The following is a 19406-nucleotide window of genomic DNA, read 5'->3' on the forward strand; positions in this document are numbered from 1 at the left end:
AAAAGTGCAGTTCCAAGTGCACATTTTTTCTGTTTCTTGGGTCAGGATGCAGTTCTTTCCGATTGTTCCCCTAATAATTGGGATTGGGAGCCTTTTCTTAAATCTGACCTCATCTGGGGACTGATCGTGCTACAGGTGATTGTTTTTACTTGTTTGAATGGCTGCTTGTGGATAAAAACTTGCTGGATCATCCCTAGCTTGGCCTTGAATAATTCAACTGCATTTCTCTAATACAGTGTATATAATTGGTGGGTCACAAATACAGCCTGGAGTGAATGCTCTTCCTAGGGTGGGCAGGTGACATGTGGGAAAACCAGCACACTTCATTTAAGAGCAACTGTCAGTCTTAGCTGAAGACAGTGCTCTGACAGGATGTGGAAACTGATCGTTCTGCTCTTTAAAATGGTCCTGTTTTGAGATGCTGCTGCAGACCAGCATTTTTTTTTCCCGTTTAAAAAAGTAAGAAAAGTGCCCTTCATTGTCTTACATCATCCATCCTCTTTGATCGCAAGCTCCAAAATTAAATTACCTTCTAGTACTCTGGAGTGAGGATATGGTCTTTTGTCTATGTGATTCCTTGCAGTGAATTACATTAAAATGAGTAGAATAGTTGGATTATTGGTCCTAATTTTTAAAACCCAGAGCACTCAAATTCCATAAATATATAAATTCATAGATGTTAATGAATGCCATAAGTGATTTTTTAAAATCTTACCTATTGGAAAATTATTTGCATTGAGGAGGTGAATCTTAAATGTTTTAAGAACTATTTTAGTTGGTGGTCATTTCATTTGAGAGGCACAGAAATAGTGTTAAGCTAAGTGAAGGTAGTGTCTGAATTTTGTTGGTGTTTGCTTTCTAAAGCTTATCGTGTTAATGTTTATGTAGTACCTAGTACATTGGGGTCTTTTGGCTGGGGTCTTGGATGTTAAATTAGTGCAAATAAGAGCGAAGGTCTATTCGGTGCACACCCTTCGACCATTTTTATGCCATTAACCTGTCCCCCCTCCCCCCTTTCCCCATTTTACAGTATCACTATGGAAAAATTGCTAGCAAATTGACCTTTATATAGCAAAAATAGAAGCTGTCCTGTCTGGATTTGAATTTAACTCAGTTGATTCATTCAGTCGTTTGTGGCCACACAGGAAGCCCCATTCATATGATCACAAAGCCTAATAGCTGTTTGTACAGTGAGATTGATCTGATTACTCTTCTCTGTCTTGTGCTATTTACAGTCTGCTGCCAATTCACAGAAAGGGAAGAGAATGGCTGCAAAGGAGAAGTTGGAGGCAGTATTAAATGTGGCCCTAAGGGTCCCAAGCATCATGCTGTTGGATGTCTTGTACAGATGGGATGTCAGCTCATTCTTCCAGCAGATCCAAAGAAGTAGCCTGCACAACAACCCTCTCTTCCAGTACAAGTACTTGGCCCTTAATATGCATTATGTGGGTAAGTGTACATGTATTCAAGAGAAGACACTACTGTAGTAAACACAGTCTTGCTTACTACAAGAATTTTAAGAATTTGGTAATAGCATGATAATACATTGATTACCACAAATAGCACAATAATATATTCATTACACTTCTGCTTAAGGGACTGTTTATGTTACCAGTAAAGAAATCCTGTGTAGGGTCTTCTACTGAACTTTATTGTTTAGTCTTGATACGTAAATAGAGTAAATCTGGTGTCTGGTAACACGATTAATGCCGTGAAAGAATAGCACAGTGACTTTGGCCTGTGTCTGACTGATGAGAAAGCTGCTGTGAAAAGCTGTGCAGACAAGAAGTATTGTAACTTATATCATTGGCATAAAGCAAGAGACTAGGGAAAAGGTTGCCTAGTTTGGGCTGTGACCACAGCACCAGAAGGTTACCTTTCACTGCTGCATGGATATGGCTCTTCATGCCAACCGTATAAACTATATATATATATATATATATGCTGTGAGTGGATTAGACCAGGTAACAAGTCCTTGTGTTGCAGATAAATGGACAAAATTAATAACACAGCTCAGGGAGCTGAGGTTTGAACCTTGGCCTGCAAGTCTAGCTCTGGAATGCTAGACAGCTGTTTCTAGGAGATGAAAGGATTGATGTTCTGGGACCTGCTCTCCAGGTGGGTGTGTGATTCATCTAAGTGACTGCACATGGGGTTAATTAGGGATTGGATCCAGGTGGTTGAGGTTGATAGCCAATGATGATTTGCCTTGAGTACTGCCTAGCTTGGAGAGAAATGGCTAGCATATAATTTTCCCACTCTGCAGTGTTTCTTCCTTGTAGATGGCTTTGGAGGGTAAAGATGTACTGCAGTCAGCTAAGGGAAACACCCTTTAGTTAAGTAGTTAAGAGGACTGTGGTGTTTTGAAGTTGCATGTCCAGGTTTTTAATCCTGACTGCATAAGTGTTGGCATGGGACTTTCTTTTTTAATCTATTAAATGTCTGTTGTCTGGAAATTATTTACTGCCATTAAAAACACACATGGCTTTCTTTGTTACGGCTCCACTATACTCATGCTGGGATGGCAATGTACTTTTAGTGCAAAAAGCTGGTGTTACAGTTCTATGCCCTTTTCATATGTTTGTGGGAGAGAGTACTTGTTTGTTGCTGGTCAATGTGAACACAAGACCATGGTGGCATGTAACTACAGGTGGCTTTCTCATGCGCTTGTATGTACCTTTTAGGAATTAGTTTACCAGATCAGTTTCTAATACAGAACTAACAGTTGTGCAGTAGGCTATCAAGATGTCAGTGCATAATTTCCAGCTGTGACATAGACTCTCTTTATAGTCATTTGATAACCTTGTCCTCGCTTAAGTACGTTGAGATACACCAATAAAAAGCGCTACAGAGAGGGTAGGTATTGCTACTGAAGTATTTCTCACCTGGTTGCTATTTTAGTACTAAACCAGTGGATTCTGACTTTGTGCTCCTCCTACAAGTGGTGCTTTTGTGCTGGTGCACAATCACTCAGCAGTTCTTTTGCTTTTTGCTGTTACAGTATGGAGTGTCTGTACTTTTACTGCTCCAACTGGTAGTTGCTGATCAAGAAGGGCTTCTAAGTCATCAAACAAGTTGCTTGTTTTAAAAGATTTTCGGAGAATTTTCAGTGACAAAACTTTGCTAGTACTTTTCAAATAAAGTTGATTTGTTTCAATGCCTTGGTGGTTTTTTTTTTTTTTTTTTTTAAGCTGTGTCAGTGTGAGGCTGGGCTAAATCAATTTGCATGCCTATACGAGATTTTATATAGATTTAATTGCATCATTTTACAGTATAACCTTAATTAAAATGATGTATCAAAATATATAAATTGGATTTGTAAGGAAAACAAAGTAGTTTTCCACCAGTTTGGGAAATTAAGCTTCTTTGAAGATATGTTGGGGGAAATTAACTGCCAGTGTGTAATTTAAATAACAATTTACCATGGATATTTTTCAACATGCTAATCTGTTTTATTTAGGAAAAAAATCCTCTGTTCATATTTGCAGTTAGGAAACACAGTATCAGCAAATGCTGTGGCAGCTTTGCAATATCAGTCAATCTCTGAATTTCTTACATAGGTAGTGTAAGATAGAAGTGCTCTAGCAGCTTAGGAAATGGGGTACATCTATCTTGGGCAGGTGCTTGAGGAATGATTTGATTAGAGGGCCATAAAAATCAATAAACTTGACCAATCTAGATATTGTGAACCTTTTCCCGGAACTAAGGATCCAAAGTTGGAAATTTGCTCACCACTGGAGTTGCCAGGAATATCTTTTCTGTTTACATGTACTCGTTTTCTTCCATCCATTTGACTTAAAGTTTGAAAAGCCGATTGTTTTAGATCAAGCGATGTATGTTACAGTGTGATTCACATTCTGGTTAGCAGTACTGGGAATATAGTAAAAGCCTCTAGGATGCAATTTGTCCTTTGATACAGCTTTTCCCTTTCATATATTTTTATGAAACAGCCCTTATCTGCTTTAGTGAAGGAAAATATTCAGTCCTGATAACCACTCAACCGCAAGTTCAGCTGCATGAAATTTAATTAAATATGCATAAAGCAATGCAAACAGCAGAGATAAATTTCTGGTTAGAATTCATGAATGTAAACAGATTAATTTCGTGTAGGAAAAACTGCAGAGTAATTTTGTTTATGAACTTTATCTGTCAAATGGCACTGTGGTTACTGTTTTGGCAGGCGTAAAAGGCCTGTGAATGGCATGCAGTAGTCTTCACCATGCACTTTAGATCTTGTGTATAAAGTTTGTTATGTTGTTTTATTTCATAATACTGTTTTTCTGCATATGAATTATCTTCTAGAATCACCATTAAAACTGGTTTTCACTTCTGAAAAACTTTTCTAGGTTTGTCAAGTGTGCTTAAAAAGACAAACATCAAACTTGGTTAAGCAACAATTTGGGAATGTCTCTGGCTGAAAAATTTTTGTTCTGTGTGTGCAAAAATTCATACTTGATAGTCACAGGATCACCTCAAGCTTAAAACTTCGTTGATCACACCCAGTATCTCTCTGGAAGTACTTTTGGTACATCTTATAGGACATTTGACAGATAATTTATTGAAAACTTAATTTAAAATTACTAGAGATGCTTGGGATGAAAAGGAGTTGGTTTGTGTACTGGATTTTTATGTTTTTTTAGTTTGCCATACCTACTGGATATCTGTAAAAACAGGCAAGAATTGGATAAAATGGGGTTGCACGTGCTAGTGATATTCAACCACAAATTATATTAAAAATAGTAAAAATTCTTCTGCCCCCTGAAAGGAGTCATAGGGAAGGTTTGGTTCTATAGTCTGGCCCTTTCATGCCATCTGTTTAAATACAATAAATTATATATATATATATATATATTCTTTTTTCCCCCTTTATTCTTTTAAGAGTATCAAAAAAATCCTGAATTATAAGCCTTATTTGCAAGTATGACCTATGAATGAAAGTGCATTCTGTAGTTCTTCTTGGAGTGTTTAGGAGTATCTTGCAATAAGCACTACTGTCCCAGGACTCTTTCCCAAATACTCCAAGTCATCTTTTTTACTTTTTTTGGCAACCCATCCAGACAGTCTGGCTGAACAGTAGCACGTGATAAATTTGTGTGCAGTGTGCTGTATTACCAGATATAATTCTGACAGCTGATATGCTCTTACCAGGTAGGATGATCTGGAGGGAAAGAGTCTTAGAAAGCAAAACAACTTTTCTGTCCACAACTGTTATAGGTATCATGTGGTTTCATTAAGATTTCATAAAAATAATTTTGTATAAATTTAAAGTAGCCTCTCCTTCAGGAAAGATCTGTGCTAACTAAAATGGCTTTCATCTCAAACCTCTATGTAGGGTAGACTAGCACACTCTGCTACTGCCAGACTTCATTGTTTTCTTCTGCACTGTAGAGTAGCTCTGAGAAGACAGTCACTTCTTTTTACATTCTTTTGATGAAGAAGGTGGAAACAGTGGAAACCACGTAATTTCCTCCTATGAAGGGCAAAGCAATGCTATTTGTGCTAACTGGCAAATACTCTGAGCTAGGTGGGAAGAGGAGAGTCATGAGCTTAACCTGTAATCATAGTCAGACTTGGAGTTTAAGTCACTGTCATGCTAGAAGGCAAGAATTGCACTAAATACATAGTGTTTTCTTACCTAAGAATAAAAATAAGAGCAGTTTTCTATCTTAAACTATATTCTTTGTCATTACAAAAAAAGACATTCCTGGGGAAAAAACGGAACTGTTTAAATACTTGGAATAGGTGGAAGGTGTGTCATCTTTCACCACCCTGTTTGTAATCACAGTTTCTTGAACTGTGCTGTTAATACCTTAATCACTTGGTCACATCACTTGCTAGGTGTGAACTACTTGTTACGAATGCTGCCTTTAAAAAGGGGGCTTGAAGGAGGAGAAACCTTCTGAACTTACTGCCATTGTGTGTTTGCTGGTTGCTCTCTATTTTGATGTGCCCACTTTTCTTTAAGCTCTTGTGCATTAATTAGAAGATGTTTTATTTGGATTGCTTTTTTGTGGTGCCTTTTCTCTTATGAGGAAAGATATAGTACTCTGATACAAACACAGTAAGAAGTGCCACGTGAAGCTTCAGTGTGAGAAGAAAGAAGCACTTGGTTCATTCTAGAAACAAATTTCCCAAAATTGTGAGAAAAGGATGCATGACTAAATGTGCAAATGCAGTTAATGCATACAAAGATGAGGAGCTGCTCAGATTCAGCCTCTCTGGGTTTGCTGTCCCATGTCTTCTGTCTCCCTCCTGCCAGCAGCATTTAGATAAATGGGTAGTAGAACTATTTTCTGCGTGTTACTATTTAAAAATGTAGCTATTTTTAACCAAATACAATTTTATGCCATGGGCTTGGTCTTTATTTCTTAAAAAAAATTACTTGCCATGTCTTCATATTCTCAGATAAAGTGCAGTGTATGCTGCAGTTGGTAGATACAGAAGAGGGTAGAGAGTATGCCGTGCTCAAAATATAGCATACCCATTTTTCTCTTTCCAGCTCTAGAGGCTGCCGATTCCTATACTGCTTCCTTACTGTTGTAGGCTTTTACTAAGCAGCTTTCTTAGCATATGGGTACTTATCAGGTAACATTTCTGTATAAAGCTGGTATCTCTTTCTGGCAACCTACATTGCTTTTTATTAAAACAAAACAAAAAAACCACAACAGCAGCTTGCTTGAAAGAAGATGCTTACAATTTTGAGGTTCAGTCAACTCTGAGTATCAGTCTAGTGACAACATGGCAATTTGTGTTCATAATTTAGAATACATTGTGACTGTTTATATTTTTATGGTTCCACTTCTATGTTCTTTTCCAGTACTCTTCAAGTTCCCCATGGTTGTAATTAGTCCCAGAATTCTGATCATTACATATGCTGTATTATAGAAACAGCCTCTGAATCATACGGCAGAACTAGAATCAAAAGTCCGTTTTATTTTTTCAGACAATACTGTAAATCTCTGTAAGGAACTCAGTTCTTGGATTATTTATACTTATAGTGCCCAATCTGTTACGCATGTGAAAATTCAAGAAACAGCTGTTGAAACTGATGGCAGTACCCCAGTAATGAGTAAATTGGTTTGTTGGCATTATTTTCAGTGAGATGTGCAGATGTTGATAACAAGTTTTCTGATCTCTGTTTATAGTTGCACTGTGGTGTGACTGGGTAAATACTAATTTCCTTGTGTGCAAGTATCTTTAGATGTGTGCTTTCTCAGTTTAGAACTAATTTTTCAACATTTTCTGAAGGGCAAAATATTTGCCATGTTAATTCAAAGTACAGAACTTCTTGGAGTGAGTAGCATTTGTTTGGGCAGCTCTGGCTGAGTAGGAGGGTAAGGAAGACGTGTTCCTTGGTGTTGCCATGATAAAACATGGCTCCAAAAATGCAACACATCTTAAAGCCCACTATGCTTATGCTGCCTTGAACACATATTCAGTTAGCAGTGGTGAGACAGGCTAGATGAAAGCTACCCTTTGTGGTGGTAGTACTGGTGCCTTGGTGGCTGCTTGAGACTGATGGGGATTTTGGCAGTATTAAGCGTTCTCTGAATGGCTTGGCTTCTAAGTTGATTTTAGGGGAGTGAATTTTGCCAGAGCTCTGTGTTGGAGCTACCGCTGATGGAGGAGAGGTCATTCTGCGTGGTGGTAGAGGTTCTGTTTGACACTGCCTTTTTTCAACAGCAGATGAAGAACTAGTCTCCCTCTCAGGACAGCATAGCTGTCCCAGGTAATTCAGAAGACCCCATTTGGATGAGTTAACCTTCACAGCATGGTTAATGCAAATTGAGGATGTGCAAGAGCTTTTTGTCTCGCCTTTTACGTGACTTAAAATAAGTGGCTGTTAGAATTCCTTCCGGGCTTGAGCTAGCCTTCAGTGCAGAGGCCACAGAATCTTTCTGGTAACTTTGGCATCATGTCTTTAAATACCGTGAGCTCTAAAGTGTATCTTCTAAAAATCATCCACTCTTGAGATAGATGTTTTAGACATAGACGGTTTATTAAATCTCTGTGTAAATTGTTGTGTAACCAGTCTAGTGACTGGTTATCCTGAGAATTAGGCACACTGAAAATAAAGGTGCCAATTGTTGTTGTAACACTTCTGCCATATCAAATATAGTCTTTCAGAAGTCTGTCCTGTGTTACTGGTACTTTCATGTTGTGGCCAGATAGTTGGCTGAATAAACTGAAATGAGGAGAGTCAAGGGTTAGGCTGAAATGAAATTACTAACTCAGTAGTGCACTGATCCTGCACTGAGTCAGGAGAGACTGGACTTTTGACAGTATTCTGTGGCTCATGACTTGCTTTGCTAGTCATTGTGAGGTGGACCATTTACTCTGATAGGATGTGGGTGAGTGGGAAGTTAGGGCCCCCCTGAATTAATTTCCTGGTAGAATCCAATCAATTGTTCTATTACTTCCTGGCACTGCAAGAAATGGTGTGGTTTTATTAAGAAATGTTATGAACTCTTTCATGTGCAAAGTGCTCATTTTTAGACTAAACCTTCAGGGAACTTTGAGTAATAATGTGAAGTGGACACAAGGGATCTGTAATCATGCAAATGAGCACTAAAATGTTTCATAAAGAGGACGGGTTGCAACTTTGATCATGCTCCAGAAGCCTCCGTTGTACGCAGCATGTCAATAAAACTGAGACACCTGAGTTGGCAAAGAGGTAATACGGGGTGAGAGAAGCTGGGAAACACCTTGGTGGTACACACATAGAGAGAGATTGCTGAAAGGCAGTCTGTGAGCTGCTGCTTACTGTAACAATGAGCATTGCACAGTGAGAGGTTTTCAGCTGGCTGAATCAACAAGTTGTAGATGAGGTCATGAGCTAGTTAATACATGTGTTCTTGTCTAGCAATGTTTAACTTAGCTTTTCTGCTTGTTATTGTTTTCACATTTTATTTTCTCCAGTGGGGCCTAAATCTGTACTGTCTTGCATGGGAGGCAGTAGAAGCTCTCTGCTTCTTGTGCTTCTGAATAGGTACTGAGTGGTGGGTCTGTGTATTTGTAAGGTTGGCAGAATGGGTCTTCTATAGTGCTCCTTACAGCTGGAAGACTAAGGGTGCAATTCTGTTTCTTGGTGGCCTAGCACTAGGGCACTACTACTGTATTCAAGGAAAGAGTTTATTCTCTCTTGTCTTTGTCTTTTTTTTAAACGTGTGTTAGAACAGTTTCTTTACCAGCTCAGGAATTGGGCTTCACTGACCCTGCTGCTTAACAGAAATGTACTTGGTGAGTTAAAAGGAACAATATACCAGGAGTGACAATAGCATGCATGGCCTAAATCAAGGGAGGGAAGCGTTCATTGCGTAGAGCTCAGAAAGCTTTGGATGGAAGAGGGTGTTAGTTACTGTTAACCCATGCCTAAAGGTTACTTAGTGAGATGACCGTTTCTCAAACTGTAAATCCTTTTTTGTGGAGAATCTCTCCACAGGGATATATGTTCTCAACATCGTGTTTTCTTCTGACAGAGGAGGTGCAAATGAAACCAGAATGTAATGCTTTAGATGAGAAAGCTGCTGTGAGGAAATTTCATTTCCTGGTCCTTTGTTTTGAAGTAGAATCTTGTTTATGCCATATACTAATTACATCATTTGTCCGGGCAAGAGCAAAGGGAATAGAATATTGCTGCTAGTATGTCTGAATTTGAGCTTGTCTTCCTTTTCTTTTGCAACGAGATGGTTTGGTAATGAATTATTTGGGTTTTATTTTTTTTGGCAGAGGCATTGTCGATAAAAATGAGGTTGGTACCACTTTGGGAATAGGGCCTCTGCAGCAAAAATGCAAATATTGCAGTATGAAGTGTGTTGAAATCTCTCTCTTATGAAGTCACAAGAGGGAATTGTAAATAAGAGTGAAAGGGAACTACTTTAAATGTCTCTCACTCTCCCCCTCTTCAAAATCTAACAATTGGAGCAAACGGCAGCTTCAAAGTGAACATTTAAATTCCAGCTCAAACTCGTGAATGGTGGAGTTCATTGCTCAAGCTTCTGCAGTAACCTTGGCTGTCTTGTCACTGTGCGGTGTTAGAAGCATCTGTGCTGTTTGGAAGCCCTTTGTTTAAAAGGCACAGATGTGATAGTAAATCTTCTCATCTTTTGATTTGTATTTGGACCTTTTTTTCACTCCTATGTATCTTGCTATATTTTAGTTGAAGTTGTGATCATGGAGAGAAGAATTAACTTCAATCACATCTAAAATATTCCTGTGTAACATGGCTGTGTTGGAGTGCAGTTACTGCCCTCTAAAATGTCTTCCTTTTACAGAAATTATCCTAGCACCACTCAAGTACATCATGTGGCCAAGGAGCAGACTTTCATGTGATAGAATAAGGTAAAGAAGATGGCAGAGCTTAAATGCAGATACAGTAAACAGGTATTCTTAGACTATTTATAGAATAATAGAGGAATAAAAGCCTGCATAATAAACTCCATTTAGTTCTCCAGCTGAAGGTGAGTCATGGGCTACAGTGAGAAGGAAGGGTTTAGAGAGATTCGACTCAAGTGCTAGAATGATACATGGTTGAGCCACGTGGGTTGTTCTGCAGAGAGAATTGTCCCTAACTAAGCAATCAAGGGAAGGTGGTGAATACAGCAGTGACAAGGTGTTAAGAATGTCTGCAGATGGTGTGAGAGCTGCTGGAGCTTGCTCATAATGCTGTGGCGTGGTGCAGACTAGTTAAATGTCTTCATGGAGGTTCTGCAGTGGAGTTCCTGCTCTTGTCATTTGTGTATTTGGTAGAAGGAAGGTGTTGAACAGAGAAGATGAATTCCATAAAATACAGGTGTTTGCTAAGAAAACTGATGATGTAGAACATCTGCTGTGTTGTATTAACTAGAAGTATGTTAATCTGTATAAAACAGTTGCTAGAAGGAAACTGTTGTAGTGCTGTGTTCCAGGCCCCTTTAAGAAGCTCAAAATAAAAATCATAGAATGCTTTGGGTTGGAAGGGACCTTTAAAGGTCATCTAGTCCAACCCCCCCTGCAGTGAGCGGGGACATCTTCAACTAGATCAGGTTGCTCAGAGCCAGGTCCAGCCTCACCTTGAATGTTTCCTGGGATGGGGCATCTAGAACCTCTCTGGGCAACCTGTTCCAGTGCCTCACCACCTGCATCATAAAAAATTTCTTCCTTAGATCTAGCCTGAATCTACACGGTTTTAGTTTAAAACCATTATCCCTTGTCCTGTTGCTACCGGCCCTATTAAAAAGTCTGATCCTATCTTTCTTATAAGCCCACTTTAAGTACTGAAAGGCTGCAATAAGGTCTCCCTGGAGCCTTCTCTTCTCCTCTTCTCCAGGCTAAAGAACCCCAGCTCTTTCAGCCTTTCCTCATAGGAGAGGTGTTCCATCCCTCTGATCATTTTTGTAAACGGTCAAATGTATACTGTAAATGATCAAATGGATGCTATACAGAAACTAGTGATGGTGACTTGTATGATACTTCATTTTAATCAAATAAACTATCAATTATTTCAGCTTTTGAAAAGGCACATCCTCAGACAAATGCGCAACTTGTCAGATCTACTTTATGAAAGTACTTGAAAAAATATCTTTAATGTTAAATACATAATTTCTGTGTTTGTATTTTTAAAAAGGTAAGTAAATAGGCTTTGTCTGTCTATTGTCACTCCTATAATCTATCGTATCTGAATTAATCTTTGCTTGGCATACTGCGGGTCTGATGCCTTTTCTAGGAGCATGTTGTGAGTTACCCTCTTGAAGACCTAACTATTGGTAGAATTTTACAGAGATGGCTTATTGAAGGTGGCAGATATTAAGCTTTGAAATACTTCTACATAAATACTGAGTCAGAAATTGTATCTTTTTCAAACATTGGAACATACTGTGTTCTCAAGCTGTTTTATAGTAGCTGGTTGTACCACTACTTATGAATGCTTAATCTAGAGTTACATTATTTTCTGAAGTATTTTTAAAAAGCTCAAAGTATAAATTAACTCAGTTAAAAAGGCTGTGCCCAGTGTTGCTGAATAGATGGATGAAACTTTAAATGTAATGTGACTCGTATAGCTGTAAGTGTCAGGATAAGTTCTTCTATAGTGTTTTGTTCTTAGCTGCAGGGAAGTTGTTAGCTGTTGCTGATTTTTTTTCCTAAATGGGTTTCAGTGCCAGGCACTTAAGCTGACCTTCAGAAAGAGCACGAGTGCACTGCATCGTGATGGAGAGCTTGGAAATAAAGATTAGTAAGGGCACCATGTGCTGGGTTTTTGACTTGCAGAGTCTGTCGGGGAAGGAGAAGAGGATGGGCATGTACCACCCAGTTGTGAAGGGGACTTTAAAGTACTGCTTTATTTAAGTATCCTAATGATAGCAGGTATGAAAAAAAGGATCAGTGTTCTGCTGGTTGGAGAGGCTGCTGAGCAGCTAGGCTATGTTCTTGAAGAGTACAGCTGTATCTGCATTGGGTCTTTTTCCATGGTCTTGCTAAATGCTAACAAGAAGTGAAGGAACTGCTGGTGTAAATGTCTAGAAATCCCAGGCTGTGCCAAGTCTTGTCCTTGATTTATGCAACACTGATAGCTTGAATGTGCTTTAATATTGCTAGTATGGAGAATAGCCTCTGTGTGTCCCCATCTCAAATTATGGGCCTGCAAGGTGTTTTTAAACCATGAAGATATAGTGGAAGAACTAAAATGTGTAATGCTAATCAGCGTGGAAAGGTGTTCTGTGTGTCCTTTGGTTGAAGAAAAAGATTTTTTTACATCAATTGACTGAATCTGTTGGATGGATAGGCTTTTTTCCCTGCAACACTGAAACTTGCTTTCACTTGGAAGAAGAGGGAGACCTAGGCCTATTTTCCCTTGGTTACATAGGTTATGTTAATTAAGTTTTGTTAAAATACTGTGGATCAAGTCCACTACTTGACTTCTAGATGTAATCTTACAGAAGCTGGTAGACCTATTTCTGTTCATGGGGAAAAAGAGAAAGTGGCAGGTTTTTTGTGTGCTTTGTGTTTTGATGAGGGCAAAATGTAGGTACATGAATTTTAAAACCAAATGAAAACAAAGGTGGTTTAAAAGAGATCTGAGTGTTAATTCATATTAAGAAATTTGGAATTAGATAGTGGTTTTTTGAAACTTCAGCCTCTGCTTTTTGTTACAGGTTACATCTTAAGTGTTGTGCTCCTAACTTTACCAAGGCAACATCTGGTTCAGCTTTACCTGTACTTTTTGACTGCACTGCTGCTTTATGCTGGGCACCAAATTTCCAGGTAAGAATAAATGGATTAATTTTGTTAGCTTGGTTTGGGAATTAGAAAAATGACTGATATTTTGTTAATATCTTGTATAACTGGCATAGGCCTGGTTTTCTGGAGGCCTTTTTTCTATGCCAGACACCTAAGTATATCTTGCTGTTCTTTGTCTTGAAAAAGTTTATAGAATTAAATATATAGTCAGGTAGTTCTGGTATATTTTCACTGACTTAAAAGGAATTTCAAGCTACATTTCTGTAGAATGTAATGTCCATTAATCTGAGGAGAGAAAGCACTTACCACAAGACTAAACGTGGCCTCTGATGTAGTAGTCTGAGTTACTCAATCGCTTGGCTAACATGCTTTTTCAACACTGGAGCATTCTACAAAGCAGACAGGACGTTACTTTTCGTTTCCTGGCACCTATGATGAGAGAGAAAATAGAGATGTGGAAGATAGTAAAAGTAAAGTAATAGTGGAATTTATTCTTAAATTCATCTTTGTTTATGTAATACATTTTACAATGAAAACAAAAAGGCGTTTTGGATCTAAAACGCAGAGCGAGAGGCTGAAGAACTTGAGTCAGACAAGACAGAGTCAATCATCTTTCTTTGGCTCCCGCTAGATCTGTTGAAAGCCAATGTAAACTGTCATACTGACAAGAAGTTTAATTGGAACCAAAGAAAGCGCCATCACATTAATGGCTTTACATGGAAAGTTTTGAAAATATGGACTTGAGCCTGATTTATTTTGATGCCTGCTGATGGAAAACATTTAAAAATGTGCTTTTGATTGATTTAAGTGAAGTGATAGGTTTGTTATTTCTGCATCAAAATTGTTGTTCTAAAGCATTTGCTGGAATATTTCTTACTTGATATGTTGCAGTTCAGTGGAGTGTTAACAAAGGTTTTGTGGTGACTTGACACATCACTGTTGTGGCTGTCAGAGTTGCAGTTAATGATTTCCTGAATGGATGAGGGTGCAAGAGAGGAATTGTGGCCTCTTATTGCCTGGGTAGGAAGGAAAGAGGGGTTTTTTATCACGCTCAGGGGAGTCCTGAGTTTTTATAGGTACAGTTTGTGGGTGTTTCTTACAGGGTTGAAGGCTTACTTATTAGAAAAAGCAACCTAAACATTATTTAAGAACTTGTGTTGAAATAAAAATAAAGCTAGTAACAAATACCCATCAGAGGCGAGGCTTTGGTCCAGAACATTTACAGCTAGAGATCTTTATGCCATTCTGGATCTTCAAACTTTTTAAAAGAAAGGGAGATGGTATGGATATTGGTTGATACGTTAAGGGATAGCACTGTGTTTGATTTTAATACCTTTTTTGTTTGTGTATCTATGTAATGTGAATTGTGACTTCTATTGCTTTGTGAGGTTTGAGACTTTACAGGCTTCATTGAAACGTTAGATAACTTGCTTGGACTGTTCGGCGTACGCGTACTAAGCTTTCTCTATTTGATGCTTCTGGAGTGAGTTAATAAAGGCTTTAATTAAATCTTGCATCAACTGGCACCAAAAAATATATTTAATTAAAAGATGTCTTGGATTCAAATAGTCCAGCAGTATTCCCTAGCTATTTTGCAAAGCAAATGTAGTTGCTAACACTTTTGAGTGAGCTTACCCATTCCCTAGACATAAGACTGACTTGGTTTGGAAGGAAGCACTGTGCAAGGGGTTCTCAGCAGCAGCCTTTGTATAATGTGGCAAGTGACACTTGCATTAGCTTTTCAAAAGGATCTTTGAATCCCATTAGTTTTCATATTGAAAATAGTAAAGTGTAACACAAATATAATGTTAGTGGAGCTATTCCTTTTATTGCCAAAGCCATCCAATTCCAACTGATGTTTCTATTTAGCAGACTGATCGTAACAAGACACAGTAGTCACATGTGCAAACTGTTCCTGAGTGTTTTTGTTAATAATTCTGCTTAGAGCTGAAAACTTCCAGTAAATTGCTTGCATGCACTACCAGTTGGGATGCTATTTAAGACAGATGAAGAGGTCTCATATTGAGGGCAGTTTGGTTAATGCAAATTATAGAACAAGACCAGAATCAGCTGGCACTTGTGACTCTGCAGTGTCCTGGAAATTGTGAGCTGTTAAGAGACTTCAGCTTTCAGTGCTTTTTTTCCACCCCAGAAATAGCTTGTGGTTCAGCTGCAAGTCTGGGAATAAGAAGATCTGAATTTTATAGTTAAGCTCTGACTTCAGACTTCCAGGTCTATGTGACCTTGACAAGTCATCTCACTTCTTAAGTGTTTGTTTCCTTATCTGTAAGACTGAGAATTACCTTAATGTGTGAAGATTGATTAGCTAATGTTAGCTAATGTTTGTGAACACTTGGAGAGTCCAAGAAAATGGTACGTTTGTATATGGCATGTTAACCTGGCAGTTTGGGTGGAGATAATACACCATCTGTTTATGGAAAAAGGAGAAGTCAGCTTTAAAAAACAAAATCTTGCCGCTCCTGACAAGGAAAATTGATGCTGGTTTTATTTTATATGTAGCTGCACGAATGTCTTGCTTAAAAGGATCGCATTTCTTTTCCCCGTTTCCAGCAATAAAACTTGGGAAAACAAATTATGCAGTTATGCAGAAAAGAAATGATGCAATTAAACACACTGTTAATGCTAAAAAAATGAATCTACATCATTATCTTATTTAATGTTTTGCAGTTTTGTTACGATTGTATTCCAAGTGTTGAGCCTCGCAGAGCTTAAAATGAGAAGATTGGGGAGGGGGTGGAGTAAGAAACTGAATTGTTTCTGATGGATAATCTTTAAATACACTTAATTTTAAGGTTGTCTGTAGACATTTAAAACCTATGAGAGTGTGTGTTTGATGTTGATGGTGGAGATTAATCAGCCACAGTAAATGTCAGCAATATGAGTCAATTAGGTCAGATAACCATTGTGCCTTATGTCAATTACAAAGCATATTTCTAATAACAGAGGACCTTTCTGCACTTTCAGTAACAAAAAATGGTCATGTGTGAAGCACTGTATCTTTTTAGAGCAACGTTAGGCATGTCTGTCCATGAATATATGTTAACAATCCAGCAGTTTGATTAAATGAGGCTGGGAATGTGTCTACAGAATGAACAGCAGGCAATCTGATCTAAGCTTTATTCTTATATTCTAATTTTCTAAAGTAATAACGTAGTTTCAGTCATTTCATTAACTACTAAATACTGATTTTAGCATTCTTGTTTTCTTACATTGCTGCAGTAAAGTGAACAATTCTCAAATGTAAAAGCTGCAGCTTAATACAGCTTTAATTGATCAAAATTGAGTGCAGGCACTTGCTCTTGTCAGCATCTTGTATGGCACTGCAGCTGTTCGAGGCATCTTCTGATTGGTGTCTGTGCCAAAAGATCCTTGTGTTTGTACTGGTAATAAGAGAATCATTGCTTTGACTTTCCTTATTCAGACATCATCTACAAATACTGTTTAAAAAATTTAGGAGATCTTAAAACATTGCTTCTCCAAGCTGGTAGGCCTGAAACTCAATTAATGAGAGTTACTTAAAGAATTAAGCCAAGTACAGACCTCTGTGCAGATGACTGAAGCAGATAGACAACAGCAAGAAATGTAGCTTGAAGGAATTTGGGTCATCTCCAGGCATGTTCCTGGTGTTAAGAGGCAACTTTTAAGTGCAGTGTTGTTGGTATGTCTTAGCTAAGTTGTGTAAGGTCATCTTGCTACAGTTGGTATCCTGAATGATTTTGTAACCTGTTTCCTAAAAGATATAGAAGAAACTTGATGTCTTCGCTGCTTTCCTTCTAGCAATTTAGAAATAGCTAGTGTTTTCACCCTAAATTTGAGGATGGAGCATGATATTGCTAATACAAAAAGCCATCTTCAGCATGTTGCAAATGGCGTTATTTTTTTCTCCCTTTGTAACTCTGATGGATTATCCTGTTTGTGTTGCTGATGCTTTCAGTAAGTGCTTTCTGCAGGTTCATGTGAAATAAATAAAAAAAAAAAATACCCAACTTTGTCCCAAAGATTACATCTGTGTGGATGTTGGAAGGTAGAAAGAAACCCTTGTGCTTAGCTATACCTTGATAACAAGGGGGAAAGTTCTATCCAGAATCAGTCATCTTAAGTAAGCCTTTTCAATCCTCTTGTGTTTTTAATTGTAGGTTACAGTCTAAAGAACCCATTTCAACATACCTCACATATACTATGACACTTGAAAAGCTGCAGTGAGTAGGCAGGGTTGTCAGCTATGAAGAACAGGCTTTGAAGTGTTTGTTTTAGTACTTTGAGATTTATGCCTTGAATTCCAGAGATTTTTTGCAAATGAAAATGTGAATACCTTAGCTTGGGGTAGCAAGCCAGTACTAGAAGAAGGGTGTATTTCCACATTTCTGGGAAGTGAATGCTTCCAGTAGCACTGGGTTGCATATTATCCGGCACTGAAATAAAAAGAGCAATTCTTGTATTGGTTGTGGTTTTCCGGTACTGTTTGCCTTGCTTTGACTGCATCTGTTCCCAGCAAGTGTGGCTTGCCTCACTGATATAAATAAATACGTAATAAACGATGTGCCATGCCTCTTGAGCAAACAGACTCCACTTGCTCCCCGTGGGGTCAGATCAAGTGTGTCTGGCATTCCTGGGATGTGATGCAGCTAGACATGAATGACTGGACACTATCAGTCAGGTGTGACCACAGGCTTAGTTGTGCTGCTAGTGGCAGAGTTGGTAGTGTCATAACAAGGGTGGAGCAGCAGCCATCCTGGGAGTGGAGAAGGAAGGATCGCAGGGCAAGGCAGAAAAAGGGGCTGGAGATCCGGATGCAAAGGGTCATGAGTATTGCCTGCTGTCTCATGGCAGGGGATTAAGGAGCCACTGGAGAATTACTACTGTGCAGTTCCAGGATCGCCTTCTGAAAGTGCAAAATGCTTCCTCTTAGTGTGAATTTCATATTTGAGTTACATTGCTGTTACATATGTTAGCCTGCTTGAAGATGGAGCTGGTGGATGATCACCAACAGCAGAAAAATGCTTAGTCTCCTCAAGTTCTTATGTTTTTCTTTGGTTGCCTGAGCCCATCCTCCTAGCCAACCTTTTCTGAGAGAAATTACAAATATCCTGTTGGATTTTCAGACTATCTTGCTGTGTCTGTCAATAGCAGTCTTATCAGTTTGAGGGTATCCGGTTGGTCCCCCAAGTTTTCCAGGATAGAGCTAAACTTTTAAATCATGTTGGATAAAAGGATTATGAAGCAGCTCTGTTCCTGACTCTAGTGCGTGACTGTCACTTTTCCTTCATACCTGTTTTTTAATGCAATGCAAAGAAAGTGTTAGGTGCGAAATTCTGTAAGCATTAAAGTGGAAGACCTCTCTGTCAAGCGCTCAAATTTTTTTTTCACATGGAGCTGGTGAGAAAAGAAATTATTAGTAGGAAGAAGAACACTTAATAAGGATACTTAAAAATGGAATGGTGCTTAAGAGGCTTTGTCAATAAGCAGTTTCAGGCCACAATCTGAAGAACAGCTTGCATGTCCCAAAGGATTTTTACAGCTATGCCAGTGAGTCTAATTACAGATAATACTTCTCTTGCTTAAGTCATGCCTCAGTTAAATCCTTACATCAGTGAGGCTGCTGTAACAGTAGTGTTAATATTGCTTTTTGTAATTTAGTTAATTGACTGTGACATACACTGAAGTTACATATGTGTGGAATGAATAAATTGCTTCTTGTCTGATCAGATGGATCTTAAAAAATAAACCCACAAACTATTATTTTTTTAGGGATTATGTGAGGAGCGAATTGGAATCAGGATATGAAGGGCCAATGTACTTGGAACCTCTCTCTATGAATCGTTTCATGACTGCTTTAGTAGGTAAGTGCTTTAAATATTTGTGATGCAGGAGAGATCTCTGCCTAATTCTCTTCATTTAAACCTATGCACGTTTTACCTCTTGGTTTCAAATCTCACCGCTTTTAGTAGCTGTGATTCTCATTAATATGCAAGAAGCATGGGAGGCTAGGTGTATCCTGCCTGGCTTTTTCTATGCCACTGATTTACCAATACTCCCGTACTTGCAGTTTTGAGGTATTTTTTAGGTCTGTTTGTCATGCTCTGTGCCTATGTTCGTCTCAGACTCGCAATCTGATTCAGAAGGACTGGATTGTCCTATAATAATCTTTAGGTGGAAAGTAGAATAGTAAT

At 38.5% G+C, this 19406-nt stretch overlaps 1 protein-coding gene across 6 annotated transcripts in view; it reads left to right on the forward strand.

Annotated features, from left to right (window-relative positions):
- The window catches only part of RNF145 (ring finger protein 145), a 51363-nt gene that overhangs the window by 12210 nt on the left and 19747 nt on the right, over nt 1-19406 (forward strand). For all 6 annotated transcript variants that reach the window (XM_029997672.2, XM_029997668.2, XM_029997669.1 and 3 more), the window contains 3 exons: nt 1236-1449; nt 13131-13239; nt 18985-19076. In XM_029997672.2, the coding sequence (XP_029853532.1) occupies nt 1266-1449; nt 13131-13239; nt 18985-19076 (385 nt within the window). In that variant the 5' untranslated portion in view covers nt 1236-1265. Of the gene's footprint in view, nt 1-1235; nt 1450-13130; nt 13240-18984; nt 19077-19406 lie in introns of those variants that run through there.

The sequence above is a fragment of the Aquila chrysaetos genome, chromosome 22 (genome assembly GCF_900496995.4).
Source record: "Aquila chrysaetos chrysaetos chromosome 22, bAquChr1.4, whole genome shotgun sequence".
NCBI classification, from domain to species: Eukaryota; Metazoa; Chordata; class Aves; order Accipitriformes; family Accipitridae; genus Aquila; species Aquila chrysaetos.